Genomic DNA, 16,770 nt, shown 5'->3' with positions numbered 1-16,770 from the left:
AGTGGCAGAAGAGAAAGTCAGCACATGTGATGTGAGAACAACTTGGCCCACTGTTGCTGGCTTTGAAGATGGAGTAAGGGAGTCACAAGTTAAGGAGTGGCTTCTAGACTTCTAGACAAGGGTGGCTTCTAGAAGCTAGAAAAGGGAGGGAAGCAAATCCTTCCCTATAGGCTCCAGAAAGGAATGCAGCCTAGCAAACATCCTAATTTTAGCCCAGCAAGTCTTCTGATCCCCACAATAGTTGGATAACAAATTTTTTTGTTGCTTTAAGCAAAAAAAACCCTCTTTACTTAATAAAAAATGCAGTATCTGGGAAGTGCAATAAAATGTGGTATGCCTATAGGTATTTGTTAAGTCTGTTTCCATGTTAATTTGTGTCTCTATAGAATGTAAATTCCACAAGGACAATACCATGTTTGTTTTTGTGTCCCAAGAATAGGTCTTGGCACAGACTGATAAATAAATATTTGTGCAATAGATGAATAGTTGCAGGCAGCCATATTATAAATGCATATTCAATGATTTAGTTCAAATAAAATTTAGCATGTGTCCTTAGATTTACAGTGTTAAAGAACAGTACTTTTAATGTCAAATTTACAACTGTGTTCTACTCCAATCATTTTCTTTCTTTCCTTACTGAATAATCTGAATCTATTTGCTGTATCATAATAACTACATTATTCCTAGGTTTTAACTTTGGAAACATCAGGGATTACCTGTAGTATCCTAAAAGGTTCTTATTTGAATTGTCTAATTTTCACCCACTGGGTGATAATTTCACATATTCAGAGTTGTTCGAAATATAGATGACTCATGTAAAAAATTGTATCTTAAATTTGTTTCTCTGTCCTTTTTTGTTCTCTTTTATTGTCTTTATTATCAGATTTTTCTAAAGCATATACTCTAAAGTTGCCTTAAAATAACAGATCCTATTAAAAAAAACGGGAGTAGAAAATAATAACTTTTGCTTGCTTTTCTTGTTTTAGTACTGGTTTTTAAAATGCAACATGAAGACATATTTATTGTGTACATAATTCATGCATTTATATTCTTAAAACTTTTTGTTTAAATTTAGAATATTAAACAAATGACAAATATTTTCTATAGTATCAGAGTATATATTTTATTCTGTTTTTAATGTATGTGTTTAAAGCACAGTTCTGTTTTACAAATATAAAATGTGAAAGCCAGTGTCAGCTTCTTGGGTTATTATCTCGTTTTGTGTTTATTAACATAGTTTTTATGTTACTAGTATACATTTTAACAATAAAATGTTTTCTATTTTAAAATATGGGTACAGCATAACATTCAGTTAAACATATCTGTTACGGTTCATAAAAATAACATCCACTGAATGTATTCTGTTGATTAACCAAGCATCTCCTCTTTGTCTTTTTGGGTAACAGCATGCTCCTACTTCTCTTTAATTAAATGACCTTACCTTATATTTGTCTTGACTGGCTTCTGTTTACAGAAATTGTAAACCAGTTGAATGCTCTGAGCAGCTTAGATGAAGATCAAGATGACTGCATAAAGCAAGCAAATATGCCTTCAGCTAAATCAGCCAGTTCCTCTGAAGGTCTAAGAGCTTTCCTCCTTTCTTTCTGCTTCTGATTGCCTGTATTTACTGTGACCTGCTACCTCTTGACTTCTGTCTGTACTTAGCTGTCAGTTTTGTCTTTGTGCTTTTCCTTGAATGTTTTCTTTGGTAATTTGTAGTGCACCAACAGGCAACAAGATAACAGAACTTATCTTTAGCAAAGTCTTGTGTCAGGATCCTTGATAGTGGTTTTAAAACATTTTCAAAGTGCAATGTCATATAACATGCTATTTCTTGAGTGTGTTTATATATTATAAATATATTGTTTTTAGAATGTTTGCTTACCATAAGCCCATTTCAGTTATTCCTGTTTGGTAGTGATGAATGTTCTTTCTAAAAGTCTATGTCAGCACTTTTTTTATTGGCTCAAATTAAATTGAGATGGAAGTTTCTTTAGTATAGTTCATTATCTGACATAATTTTCAATTAATACTCAAATGTTTGTTTTGTTTTATTTGAAAATGTTGGTATGCTACAAAATACTTCAATGGCATTCTGTCATTGGTAAAATGCTATATACTATTATTTGCAGGTATTATTCGTGTGAATTTTTACCATTTGAAATGTTTCACAAATGATCAATACTTACACTTAACCGTAACAGGAAACTAACCCATATGTTTATTTTCAGAGCTTATCAACAAACTTAACTTTTTGGATGAAGCAGAAAAGGACTTGGCCACCGTGAATTCAAATCCATTTGATGACTCTGATGTTGCAGAATTAAATCCATTTGGAGATCCTGACTCAGAAGGTAGCAAGTTTTTCTGTCCTTTTAAAGTCTTTGTATAGTCAAGTTGTCTTGAACTGTAAGGGCAGGAAAATATATTCTTAAGAGACTAACAAAAAAAATTATTGTTTATAATGATATTGTGTTCAATACCACTTGGAGTTGATCAGCAATTCTGGGTCACTTCTATGGAATTGCTTTTAAAGAAAAAAGAAAGCCTTACATAAACATTTACATGGGGCTTTACAAGTCTCATTCATTTGGTCTACCAAGTAAGGTCAGGGATATACTGATTTTGGGGTGGTGGAGGTAGCTTCTCTATATGGATCATTTTCCCTGACACTCAGTCTCATGAGCCCTTCTGACCCTAACTCTATGTCTCTCTGGCTGAGATTCTCTAGCTGAGAATTAGTAGTGAGAGTGAGTTATGCATGTGAAAACATGGAGCAGAGAGTAGGTTAAGAACCGCTGCTATTATATATATACAGCATACTCGTGAGGTGTAAAACCAGGGATTTTTTTTTCCTGAGTCATTTTTCTTATCAAGTAGTTTTGAACTCATAAAGCCTGGCTAAGGGCTGTTGCAGAAGTGAGACTTCTGTTTGATTGAACTCTGTATGCTTAACATAAATGCAAGAATGATTAACCACTGTTTACATCTTTTTTGACTGCGTCTGAGAAATCTTCATGAGTTTTAAAGAATTTTGCTACTGCCTGTCATGGTGAAAATGAGGTTTTTTAGCTTCAGGATTCACTCTGTTATAGCAATATCATTTCATAATTCTTTCTCCTTCTCCTCTTCCTTTACTTTCTCCCTTCTTACCAGACTCCAAATTATTAATAGGAAGTTTGTATTCACAAGTTTTTATTTTGTTTGAAGGCTATATATTATGAACGTATTTTAAATCTTAAAAAGGTTACAGTAGCTAGGCATAGTGGCTCATGCCTATAATCCCAGCACTTTGGGAGGCTGAGGCTGGCGGATCACCTGAGGTCACAAGTTTGCAACCAGCCTGACCAACATAGAGAAACCCCATCTCTACTAAAAATACAACAAGTTAGCCCAGCATGGTGGCGCATGCATGTAATCCCAGCTACTCGAGAGGCTGAGGCAGAAGAATTGCTTGAAACTGGGAGGGGGGGGTTGCGGTGACCAAGATTGCACCACTGCTCTCTAGCCTGGACAACAAGAGCGAAACTCCATCTCAGAAAAAGAAAAAAAAAGTCACAATAAATCGCAGAGGCAGTCAACAACTACCTCTTTTCATAGATTAGGAGGCTGAGACTAAGAAAAGTTAAATGATTTGACTTTAGGTAGATGGAAGTGGAGTTGGAGCTAAGATTCTTAATCAGGTATCTTCTTTTGACCACACAACTTCTTGATTTTGTACTACATACAATTAAGTATATTGAGTTCAAAAATATTTACAAAATGTTTGAGACATTCAGTATTTGAACTTTCTATTTTAAAATCAAATAAGTTTTCTAAATGTAAGTCTGTTATCAGAGGTATAAAGGAGAGTGGCAGACAACACGTAAGATCATATTTCTATGTAGAAGAGGTAAGCCAGCCTGATTCAGAATCTTTAATTATACCTGTAGAGCCAAACAAATACATGTCAACCAGAGTTCTCTTTAAATATATGCCTATTAGAATCTTTGGAGTAAGTATTTTTTATTATAAAAATATTTTTATAGAAATAATTTATCTTTATTGATTAAAAACTTGCAGCCTCAAAACAGAAGTATTTGGGGAAGAAAAAAATGTGTTGCAATTGTTCAGATGGTTCTTTTTTTGGTTTTACAGCTTCAGTTCTCCTCTTATATTTATGTGCTTGAGTGGCTTTTTTTTTTTTTTTTTTTTGAGACAGAGTCTCACTCTGTCACCCAGGCTGGAGTGCAGTGGCACACTCTCGGCTCACTGCAACCTCCAACTCCCGGGTTCAAATGTTTCTCCTGCCTCAGCCTCCCGAGTAGCCTGGATTACAGGCGCATGCCACCATATCCAGTTAATTTTTGTATTTTTAGTAGAGATGAGGTTTCATCATGTTGATTGGGATGGTCTCAATCTCATGACCTTGTAATCCACCCCCTTTAGCCTCCCAAAGTGCTGGGATTACAGACGTGAGCCACCACACCTGGCCCTTGAGTGACTTTTTTAGAAAGCTATTAAATGTAGGCTGGGCACAGTGGTTCACACCTGTAATCCTAGAACTTTGGGAGGCCAAGGCGAGTGGATTGTTTGAGACCAGGGGTTTGAGATGACATGGTGAAACCCATCTCTACTTAATATACAAAAGTTAGCCCAGTGTAGGGCACGCACCTATAATCCCAGATGTTCGGGAGGCTGAGGCAGGAGAATCACTTGAACCCAGGAGACAAAGGTTGCAGTGAGTCAAGATCATGCCACTGCACCCCAGCCTGGGCGACAGAGTGAGTGAAACTCCGGCTCGGGGAAAAAAGAGAGAGAGAGAAAGAGAGAGAGAGAGAGAGAGAAAGGAAGGAGTCTTCTCTTAAACCTGCCTTTGTTGCCTATTCTAGCATCTTCAAATCTTGCTCTATAGTTTGTATACTTTCTTGCTTTTGGTGTTGTAACTGATGAATTTGCTTGGATTAATTTTTGCAATCCTCTTCCTGAAAGAAAGAAATAAAAACCTTATTTTTATTGACCCATTTTGTCAGTTTCTTAAGCATTTGAGCCCTGATATTTGTTAATACAAAATTGGATAGGAAAAACTTTACAGTCTCTCTTCCCTTATGGAGAAAAGAAAATGCTTAATTTACATGATTATAAAGATTCTAGTGGTGTTAAGTTTGATTATTATCATGGTATTACAAAAGATACTATTGCTGAGTCTCTTCTTTAATGTAGGCTATGTTTAAATTCATTTCAAGTATTGATTTACTATGATTTTATGACTTCTCTTTCACACTTTTTACTTGTTTCACCATGGTGTACAGAATTTCAGCTCAGAAGTTTTCATTTTATGTTCTTTTCAACATAAAGACAAATTTTCTGGGCTAACATCTAGAGTATACATAGTCTGATTTTAAAATATAAAAGTCATTGGCCAGGTGCGGTGGCTCACACCTATAATCCCAGGCCTTTGGGAGGCTGAGGTGGGCAGATCACCTGAGGTCAGGAGTTCAAGACCAGCCTGGCTAACAGGGTGAAACCCCATCTCTACTAAAATTACAAGAAATTAGCCAGGCATGGTGGCATGTGCCTGTAATCCCAGCTACTCGGGAGGCTGAGGCAGGAGAATATCTTGATCCTGGGAGACAGAGGTTGCAGTGAGCCGAGATTGTGCCATTGCACTCCAGCCTGGGCAACAAGAGTGAAACTCTATCTCAAAAAAATAAAATAAAAGTCATTAATAAATGTCAGTCATAAAATTTTTATAATAATCAGATTAAGTTGTTTGAAATGTCACTTAGGAAACAATTTTTCTTGAGAATTTTAATAACCAATTTCCTGCCTTCCTCTCACAGAATATTTTAGCATTGCATAGTATAATTAAAATTACTTTTAATACACTATGACTTTTGGCTTGCTGAAATTTTTCTACAATTTGATAAAATATTTTTATCAGCAAATCTTAGACAGTTTTATTACAAATTCTTGTTTTGTTTTAAAATGCTAACAAACATAAAAGAAAAAGCCTCATGCTAAGTACTGCTACTATTATAGTAGTTTTGTATTTTGAGTCAGAGTTTTATTTTAAAAGTACCACTGAAGCCAGACACAGTGGCTCACGCCTGTAATCCCAGCACTTTGGGAGACTGAGGCAGGTGGATCACTTGAGGACAGGAATCCAAGACCAGCCTGACCAACATGGTGAAACCCTGTCTCTACTAAAAATACAAAAATTAACCAGGTGTGGTGGCACATGCCTGTAATCCCAGCTACTCATGAGACTGAGGTGGGAGAATCGCTTGAACTGGGGAGGCAGAGATTGTAGTAAGCCGAGATCTCACTACTGCACTCCAGCCTGGGCAACAGAGTGAAACTGTGTCTCAAAAAATAAAAATAAAACTACCATCGTTTTCAAATTAAAATTTGAAATAATAAAAGCTAGAAAAACTTGGTATCTCTATCAGCTTACCAGTATTATTATAGTGCTTTCAACCTGAAGATTCTTATGTTATTATTGATCGGATTTAAGTTATATTGAAAAAATATTCTCATTAAAAACTCTAAAGATTTAAGGTCTTTTAGCATACAGAAACCTGTTCTTTGAAAACTTTGAGAAAACAATTTCAGTGGCATGTGGGTATATTTACAACACAGGACAGAATGAATTATCAGATCCCTGAGTGGTCTGTGCTTATGTAAATACCAAAGAACATTTCAGAAATGAATCAGTTTCCTGTTCTTTTTATTTTATTTTATTTATTTTAGTTTTCTGGGTTTTTTTGAGACAGAGTCTCGCTCTGTTTCCCAGGCTGGAGTTCAGTGGTGCAATCTCAGCTCACTGCAATCTCTGACTCCTGGATTCAAGCGATTCTCCTGCCTCAGCCTCCTCAGTAGCTGGGATTGCAGGCACCCGCCACCCTACTGGGCTAGTTTTTGTATATTAAGTAGAGACAGGGTTTCACCATGTTGGCCAGGCTGGTCTCGAACTCCTTGACCTCAAGTGATCTATCCACCTTGGCCTCCCAAAGTGTTGGGATTACAGGTGGAAGCCACTGTGCCCAGCGTTAAATTTTATTTTTGAATTGAGGTCATGCTCTGTCACCCAGGCTGGAGTGCAGTGGTACAATCATGGCTCACTGCAGCCTTGAACTCTTGGGTTCCAGCCATCCTTCCACTGCAACCTCCCTAGGAACTGGGACTACAGGTGCACGCCACCACAACCAGCCCATTTCATGTTCTTTTAAAAACAGAAATTTGTTATGTATCAGTTTGTAATGGCAAGCTGGTAGACTATAATAAAAGAATATAATTTTGCACATCTAAGAAAACATTTTCAAAATTGACATATCATAATGTTAATACTGTTAGATACTGCAGAGGATCTCAAGAAACAGTAAAGATCCAAAAATGCCATTTTTGGGAGTACCATTCCTGGAGAAATTGACAGAGGTTTTATATATCACATCTTCTGAACATTAAGAATACTTAACCCCTCTAAAGTATATTATTGTTTTATTATTGCTTTGCACTTTCTCAGCCCCATAGAGCTTATTAATTTAATAGTTATATTTTTGAGAATACTAAACAATATTAGAAAATATCATATGGTATTAATGTGATTTAATTCATCTGCTTTTATTTCATAGAACCGATCACTGAAACAGCTTCACCTAGAAGAACAGAAGACTCTTTTTATAATAACAGCTATAATCCCTTTAAAGAGGTGCAGACTCCACAGTATTTGAACCCATTCGATGAGCCAGAAGCATTTGTGACCATAAAGGATTCTCCTCCCCAGTCTACAAAAAGAAAAAATATAAGACCTGTGGACATGAGCAAGTACCTCTATGCTGATAGTTCTAAAACTGAAGAAGAAGAGTTGGATGAGTAAGTACATTTCATTTTGCTATCATCACAAGTTAGTCTCTATGTTAACTAAAGAGATTCTTTTGTAATGTACCTTTAGATGGGTACAAATCATTAATGTACACTTTATAAGTCAGTATCTAACTCATCCACTATCTGAATGTTTATAGTCTTAAACCTTATTCTCCCAACCTCTTCCAGGTAGGTGTGTGTAGACCCTAAACTAACTAGTGAGGAAGATATATTCCTAGAATCTCTTGTTGGAATTCCAACTGTGTCTTCTCACATAAACTATATTACAAACGGTATTTAGGTTTTGTTTTTTTTTTTTTTTGTCAAACTCTAGACACTAAACTTCAGTTGTGTTACAGGTCTGTTGGCGAGGAGAACAAAAGAATCATTTGTGGTATTGATGTGATAAGACGACTTGTATAGATATCAAACAATGTAATAATAATATTTCTAAATTAGGGATTATCACAAGCTCAGTATGAATAGACTGTGTAATTAGGGCTGCCGTTTGCCCAAATCTGGAGTGGGGATAAAAAGGGGATGTGTTCATATTGTAATCTGGAGTTATACAGTTCACAGCCCATATGGCTACAGAACATGACCCTAAGTGTGCTTTAAAAGCAGCAGCAAAACCTCCACTTCCAGCCATGATGGGATAACGCAGACTGGATTTAGCATTTTAAACAACTAAAAACTGGAGTAAGATTATATGAAACAGTAAGATTCAGACACTGGACACAAACAGCACAGGATAATGATCCCTGAGAGAACAGAAACAAAGAAGATGAGCCCTGCAATTATGTAACGTTATTTGTGGGAGAGAGTTTCTAAATGCAGTTCAGAGAGAAAAAAACGCAGACAGATCCCAGTAATCACCCTGAATTAAGGAGACAGAATTTGGACTTGGGAGTACTGAGGTGACTAGAATTTGTATGTCCACAAAGACTTCTACGTAAATATTTTAACATCTTTATTGATTATAATAACAAAATGAGAACAATTCAAATATCTGTCAACAGGCAAATGGATAAACAAATTGTGGCATATCCATACAATGCAGTACTACTCAGTAATAAAGAGGAACAAACTGTTGGTAAATTGCAAGATCATTACGCTGAGTGAAAGAAGACAGACCAGAAAATAGTATACTGTGTGATACCATTTATTTTAAACTCTAGAACATGCAAACAATCTATAGTGAGAAAAAGCAGATCAGTAGTTGTTTACAATCAGAACTGGAGTGAGGAAGAGGTTAAAAAGGGGCACCCAGGAGACTTTTGGAAGGACTGGAAATGTTTGTTATCTTGATTTGTGCTGATGGTTTCACACTTGCATGCATGCATAAAAAATACTGATTAAATTTTATTTTCAAGTGTCAGCCGTTTATTGTTTATTGTTTATGCCTAAATAAAGCTGTTTTAAAAAGAACAACAATCTTTAACTTTAATAACAGAAATATTATATCACATGAGTGATTTCCAGCTTGGAATTCTTGGGCCTTTAGGTCTATTTGATATAAATAATTGGTGTGTGACTGGAGAGATCTTTAAAATATTTAATAATAAGTAATATAATTATATGATAAATATTAATAATAATTATATGATCACTTGTGAGGCTATATGAGTCTTTGCTTTCCTTGGAAATACATAAACTTTTGTGTATTAACATTATTTAGAACTTGGGAAAAATAGTTATTTCTTTAAAAATGCAGCTTGAAAATATTTCAAAATACTGTATATGTGGGTTGAGAGGGAAATAATAATAAGGCTCCTTTGAATCATGAAAGTTTGGGGTAATTGCTTTGTGCAAAGGGAGAGATGTTATCTCTCTACTGTGCATTGGTTAGCTCTTATTTTGAGCACTATTTGTCTACTAGTTGTTGTATTTTATAAGGGGCATTGGTGATTCAGAATGTTAACAAAGTAGAGAAAAAGTCATTAAAGTGTTCAGAAACCACATCAAATAAACAATGATTGAGAGTACAGGGATCGTTTGATTTTTAAAAGAGATGATTTAAGGGAACTGTAATAACTAACTTCAAATATTTTGAGACTAGATGGGTGTGGTGACCCACACCTGTAATCCCAACACTTTGGGAGGCCAAGACAGGTGGAGCACCTGAGGTCAGGAGATCGAGACCAGCCTGACCAACATGGTGAGACCCCCTCTCTACTGAAAATACAAAATTAGCCAGGTGTAGTGGCAGGTGCCTGTAATCCCAGCTACTCAGGAGGCTGAGGCAGGAGAATCACTTGAATCTGGGAGGCAGAGGTTGCAGTGAGCCCAGACCATGCCACTGCACTCCAGCCTGGGACTACAGAGCAAGACTCCATCTCAAAAAAAAAAAAAAAAAAAAAAAAAAAAAAAAGATTTTGAGACTTTTATTTGAAAGAGTGAGAAAATTGACTTGTTTTCTATTGCTCTGGAGTTGTGTTTCTCATCTTTTCCACATTTTATAACATGTGCTACATGCTTCCTGGGTATGGCTAGGTTTTGATAAAACCTAAAAAGGTTCTAATCTCTAAAAGTCTCAGAATTACACCATAATAATCATCTGATTCTAAACCCAAACCCAGGTTGACATCTTATTACTAATTAATAACTATATGGGGGGTTGAAAAGTTGGCCTAACACTTGGTAAAGTTATTATATTTGTTTTCTTTGAAATAGCTAACATGTGATTGAAGTAAAATTTCTCATGGGTGGTGTAGGTGCTGAGTAATAGCCACACACCTAGAATATTTGAATGTAAATGCAAACTTTAAGTACAGGCATTCAGGTATTCCAAAATACATGAGTATTACACAACACACTCACACCTGCTCTCTTATTAACAAATTAAAGAGACATCTAATGTTTGCTTAAACTTTTTAAATGCCTTAATAAAAACTAAAATCAGAATCACTGGGTGTTTCCTTTTGGCCATTCTTTTTCCACATGAAAGTCACAGTCTTTACAAGTTTCTCGTGAATAAAGAGCGTTCTAACTTGCTCAATCATCTGGGGTTACCAGAGGGAGTCTGTAAATACTCTAGCTTCTTTATTTTGTAGAAATATACACACAAGTTCTAAAGATTGCACATAAGCTAATGTGCAAGTCCAGGAAGAACTCTGTTTGTATTAATTACTTGTTTGGTATTTATCATCTTTTCTCTGCAAAAATTTGTAGGTTGAATGTCAGTAGCAGAAATCTTCCAAAATTCGTTCTTACTTCAATAATAAACTTATGACCTTTCATCAAGCAAAAAACCTATATGACTCATCTTCCATTACCAAATTCTTCCTGTATACTCTATGACATTAAACTATCACAAATAAATAGTACGGAATCCTTTGATGTGTGGAATTACCTTTAGTGTCCCAGCATATCCATAAGCACAAAGAGAAAGTATTCATCCTTGCTTGCCTTTTAGGACGTGTCCTTTACACTTAACAACTGCATGGGTTTCTCAGTTACTTATATTTGGGGCATAATTCAACTCTTCTAGTTTATATAGTAAAAATGAAAACCAATAAACCAATATTATTTTTTCAGAACTTTTATGAAGTGACTTTTGAGGCCTAGCATGCAGTCATTTCTGGTATGGTTTTGTGTCAGTTTCCCAGTGAAACCTTTCATTGAATTTTATTCAGGGAAGCTACATGCCCATTTTAATAACTTGGAGTTTGTTTTTCCAAAGAAACATAGATATCAAGGTGAGAGGAAGAGACTCTTCCTTAGCTTCATTTTGTATTATTTTTCCAGTATGTTTAAATTAATCCTGAACCAACTTTGGTTTTTCTCTCTGTAATTCATTTTTCTTGATGAATTGTTTTCTAAACAATAAATAATGTCATTTAAAATTATTCTGTCCAATTTTCTCCTTAATATAACCAGTGAATTTTCAACTTACAATGAGTTAGTGATATAACTAATTTATTACTCAAATATACAATACCGAGATAAAAATAATTGTCTCTTAGAGTGATGCATAAAGTTCTGAAATAGATTTTTCAAATCATAGGTGATCAACAGAATGTAAAAATAGTCCCAATTCTGTAAATATTTTTCTTTGCTTACATTTATTTATATTTAAAATATATTAATCAGCAAGTATGTAACTTGTCATTGTAAAGAAAGGGATAAGTGTTTGCACAGTACTATCTCTGTGCAGCCACTATTCCTGTTCATTTTCATAGCACTTAAAAAAATTGATATGTGCTTCACATAACATGAAATTATACAGTTTAAAATGTACATGTCAGTGACTTTTAGTATGTTCACTATATTGTTATGCTATTACCACTATCTAATACCAGGATGTTTTCATTACCACAAAAAGAAACCTCATACCTATTACCATTTAGTCCCAATTCCCCACTTCCTTCATTCTCTGGCTACCACTAATCTGCCTTTTTTTTCGGTGAATTTGACTATTCTGGACATTTTACCTAAATGGAAACATTTCCTGTTCATTCTTGAAAAGTAAGGAATTGAATTTAAGTTAGGGATCTCTGATCTAGAAAGGGAGAAGGACCATTCAAAACTTTCGTAAGTAGAGGCTTCTTGTCCTTATTCTGATTTAGTGCCTAACCAGTAGTGGTGCCAGCACACTGTTGTCTCAGAGGTGAATTACAAGTGTGTAGAGATATTAATTTTCTTAGTCCTAAAGTACTTGGCAAATGCAAGTGTTAAACACTCTGAAGAGAGGCACTCTTAGCTTAGACTACACAGGAATTCCTCAGATGAAACTCTGAACTCACAATATAGAATTACAAAACACACAAGGAAACAGTTTACTAAGAGGAAGAGTCAGGAGACAAAAGAAATAGTAGGATTATACATGCAAGAACTTCAAATACTAGATTTGTCAGATAGAGACTATAAAATAAGTATGTTTAAATGATTAGTAACTCAAATCTTTGTAACTGAGGTATCATGCACACAGATATATGAAGAAATACACTTATTAAAATTAAAAATTCCTGGAGAATTGAATATTAGACATGAAGAAAAAATGAACTGGATCAGAGATGTGAGAGAGTTATCTAGAATATAGCAGAAGAATAAAGATTTATAAAAATGGAAAGGCTAGGAAACCTGACAAGTAGTTGTTCAACATAGATATAAGATATTTCAAAGAGAACAGAGAAAATACAGAAGTGGCTATCAAAGAGATAAAGGCAGATAATTTTTCAGAACCAATAAAACACATGACTCTTCAGACTCAGGAAATACAAAGAGTCTGAAACAGAATAAATCAAAAGAAATCCACACTTAGACATGTCATAGGTATCAAAATTGCTCAAACCAGAAATAAAGAGAAGATCTTAACAACTACATAGAAAAGATGACTTACAAAGGAGCAACGTTAGGCTGACAGTGGATTAATGTCTTCAAAACCCTGAGATAGAATAACTGACGACTAGAATTCTCTACCCAGCTAAACTATCACTTAAATGTAAGGCTGAAATAAAGACATTTTCAAAGCCTAGGAGAATTTACTATAAGCAGAACCTTGCTGATTGAACCACTAAAACGTGTTCCATAATGAGGGGAGAATTTAACATAGAAGAAAAGATGAAATACAAGAAAGTGTAACAGAGCTCAAGCATAAAAAAGAAATCAAATCGAGATTTTTACATCTTCCTTTTCCTTGGGTATGGAAAATATACAGGATTTATTATTTTTAATATTTAACATTTTTCTAAGTTTCTATATATAATAGTTTGAGCTGAATGTGACCTTGTATTAAATATTTTTAAGTACTTTTTAAAGCCAAATTTTAAAAACTCTGGATAGAAATGGACCAAAAGATTAACAGTCATTATTTCCAAATTCTGGGTTATCACTGGTTTGGGTTTTATTTGAAAAAAGAAATTTTAGTTTTCAGTGCACATTTATTATTTTACTTGTAAATGAACTATTTTTTGAGAGACATCTAACAATAATTCTTCTTTCACTTAGATCAAACCCTTTTTATGAACCTAAATCAACTCCTTCTCCAAATAATTTGGTAAATCCTATTCAAGAACTGGAAACTGAAAGGCGAGTGAAAAGAAAGGCCCCAGCTCCACCAGTCCTCTCACCAAAAACAGGAGGAGTAAATGAAAACACAGTTTCTGCAGGAAAAGATCTCTCTACTTCTCCTAAGGTAGGATTTTATTCATAGTAAAACATGTATTAATATTTGCTCTTTTCTCCCCATGCCATTTAATTTAAATTAAGAAAAGACATTTTTGGCTATTTTTGATGATTTAAAAATAATATCCAAGAAAATCGATTTTACTGCAACACTGCATTTATGTTTGTGAGCCCATAAGTTTACAGTACAGTATGGATTGGATGGTTTGGGTTAAGATTGTTTTTAAAATGCTGTTTTGAAATGAGAGGAAGAAAGGTCTTATAATTGTAAGACTGGTGCTTTAAAGAAAGGATACTCTATAACTATCAGAGAGCTTCAGCAGACAGGTCCCTGCTGATGCATACCCACCCACCGCCTCCCCCACAGCACTTTGATGGCATATGTGCATGTGCATACAGACCTCACCACCCTGTTGTCACTGATGGGCTTGTGCACGGACCTTGTGACTACCACCCTGACCCTACCATTCCCCCTCCAGTGGACACATATGTGCACCCTGCCACCCCGCCATTGCTGGTGTAAGCATATGCACACAGACCCTGCCACCCTGCCCCCGCCAGCATGTAGGCACTGCTGCCCCATCCCTGCTGGTGTATGCGTACCACACTTCATTGCCGCCACTGGTGCAAGTGCACGTGCACAGACCCCACTGCCCATGGGCATGAACCCCACTGCAACCACCCCGATGAAATGCTTTTGCCAGCACGCCACATCAGAGTGATCTTGCCAGCAGACTGGGAATATCTCAGCCCCTCGAGCACAGCAGGTGCTTAACCTTGAGGTCTCAGATAACAAAGCTGTGGGTCTGGTACCAGGCCCTCAGGGTTAAAGCGTGCAACCCACGAATGCTGAGAGAGCCTTGGCCCCTTGAAATAATCCAGAAATAAAGCCAGTCATCTGAACACAACGTATACCATAGTCAAACCTTCAATGACATCAAATAATGTAAAAGTAAAAAATTGCATCCAAAGGACAGCAGCTTCAAAGATTAAAGGAACATCAGCCGACACAGATGAGAAAGAGCCAGTGCAAGAACTCTGGCAACTCAAAAACCCAATGTCTTCTTACCTCAAAACAATCACACTGGCTCCCCAGCAGTGATACTTAACCAGACTGAAATGGCTAAAATGACACACATAGAATTCAGAATCTGGATAGCCATAGGGATCATCAAGATTCAGGAGAAAGTTGAAATGTAATCCAAGGAATCCAATAAAATGATACAAGAGCTGAAAAATGAAATAGTCATTTTAGGAAAGAACCAAATTTATCTGATAGAGCTGAAAAACTCACTACAAGGATTTCATAATAGAATCGGAAGTATTAACAGCAGAATAGACCAAGCTGAGGAAAGACTCTCAGAGCTTGGAGACCAATTCTTCTAAACAGCTCAGTCAGACAAAAATAAAGAAAAAAAAAAAGAATGAACTAATAAAACCCCTAAGAAATATGAGATTATGTAAAGAAACCAAACTGACTACTCATTGGCATCCCTGAAACAGGGAGAGAGAGCAAGCAACTTGGAAAACATATTCAAGGATATTGTCCATGAAAATTTCCCCATCCTTGCTAGAGAGGTCAACGTTCAAATGGAGGAAATTTAGAGAACCCCTGTGAGATTCTATATAAGATGACCATCCCTAAGTCATATGGTCATCAGATTCTCCCAGATCCAAGTGAAAGAAAAAAATATTAAAGGCAGTTAGAGAGAAAGGGCAGGTCACCTATAATAGGAACTCCACCAGGCTAACCACAGACCTTTCAACAGAAACCCTACAAGCCAGAAGAGGTTGGTAGCCTATATTCAACATTCATAAAGAAAAGAAATCCCAACCAAGAATTTTCATATCCAGCCAAACTAAACTTCATACGATAAAAATAAATAAATTTCTTTTCAGAAAAGCAAATGCTAAGGGAATTTGTTACCACAGACCTGCCTTACAGGAGGTCCTTAAGGGAGTGCTAAACATAGAAACCAAAGATAATTATTGGCCACCACAAAAACACAGCTAAATACATAGACCATTGTATTAGTCTGTTCTCACACTACTATAAAAAACTACCCAAGATGGGGTAATTTATTTTAAAATGAGGTTAAATTGACTCACAGTTCTGCAGGCTGAATAGGAGACAAGGCTAGGGAGGCCTCAGGACACTTAAAATCATGGCAGAAAGCAAAGGGGAAGCCAGCATGTCTTACATGGTGGGGGCAGAAGGAAGAGAGAGAAAAGGGGGAAGTGCTACACACATTCAAATAACCAGATCTCATGAGAACTCACTCAGTATCATAAGAACAGCAAGGGGGAAATCTGCCTCATAATCCAATCACATCCCACCAGGCCTCTCCTCCAACACTGGGAATTACAATTTGACATAAGATTTGGGTGGAGGCACAGAGTCAAACCATATCAACCATGGACACTATAAAGCATCTACACAATCAAGTCTATATAACAATTAGCTAACAACACAATGATAGAATCAAATCCACATATGACAGTATTAACCTTGAATGTAAAATATCAAATCTGCCATTGTGTGCCCCACTTAAAAGGCACAGAATAGTAGGTTGGATAAAGAAGACCCAACTGTATGCTGTCTTTAAGAGACCCCTTTCACATGCATTGACACCCATAGGCTCAAAGTAAAGGGATAGAGAAAAATCTGCCAAGCAAACGGAAAAGGGCAAAAAAGAGGACAGGTTGCTATTTCTAATGCTAGACACAGACTTTAAGCCAACAAAGATCAAAAAACACAAAGAAGGGCATTACATAATGGTAAGGGGTTCAATTCAATAA

General features: G+C 36.0%; 1 protein-coding gene across 30 annotated transcripts in view; it reads left to right on the top strand.

Moving 5' to 3' along the window:
- Positions 1 to 16,770, top strand: part of EHBP1 (EH domain binding protein 1) — a 418,858-nt gene that overhangs the window by 233,432 nt on the left and 168,656 nt on the right. For 19 of the 30 annotated variants that reach the window (XM_077958265.1, XM_077958254.1, XM_077958260.1 and 16 more), the window contains exons 8-10: positions 2,232 to 2,354; positions 7,614 to 7,854; positions 13,795 to 13,981. In XM_077958265.1, coding sequence (XP_077814391.1) covers positions 2,232 to 2,354; positions 7,614 to 7,854; positions 13,795 to 13,981 — 551 coding nt within the window. 30 annotated transcript variants of the gene reach the window in all.

This window comes from Macaca mulatta, chromosome 13 (assembly GCF_049350105.2).
Source record: "Macaca mulatta isolate MMU2019108-1 chromosome 13, T2T-MMU8v2.0, whole genome shotgun sequence".
NCBI classification, from domain to species: Eukaryota; Metazoa; Chordata; class Mammalia; order Primates; family Cercopithecidae; genus Macaca; species Macaca mulatta.
This window is presented reverse-complemented; position numbering and strand designations above follow the sequence as displayed.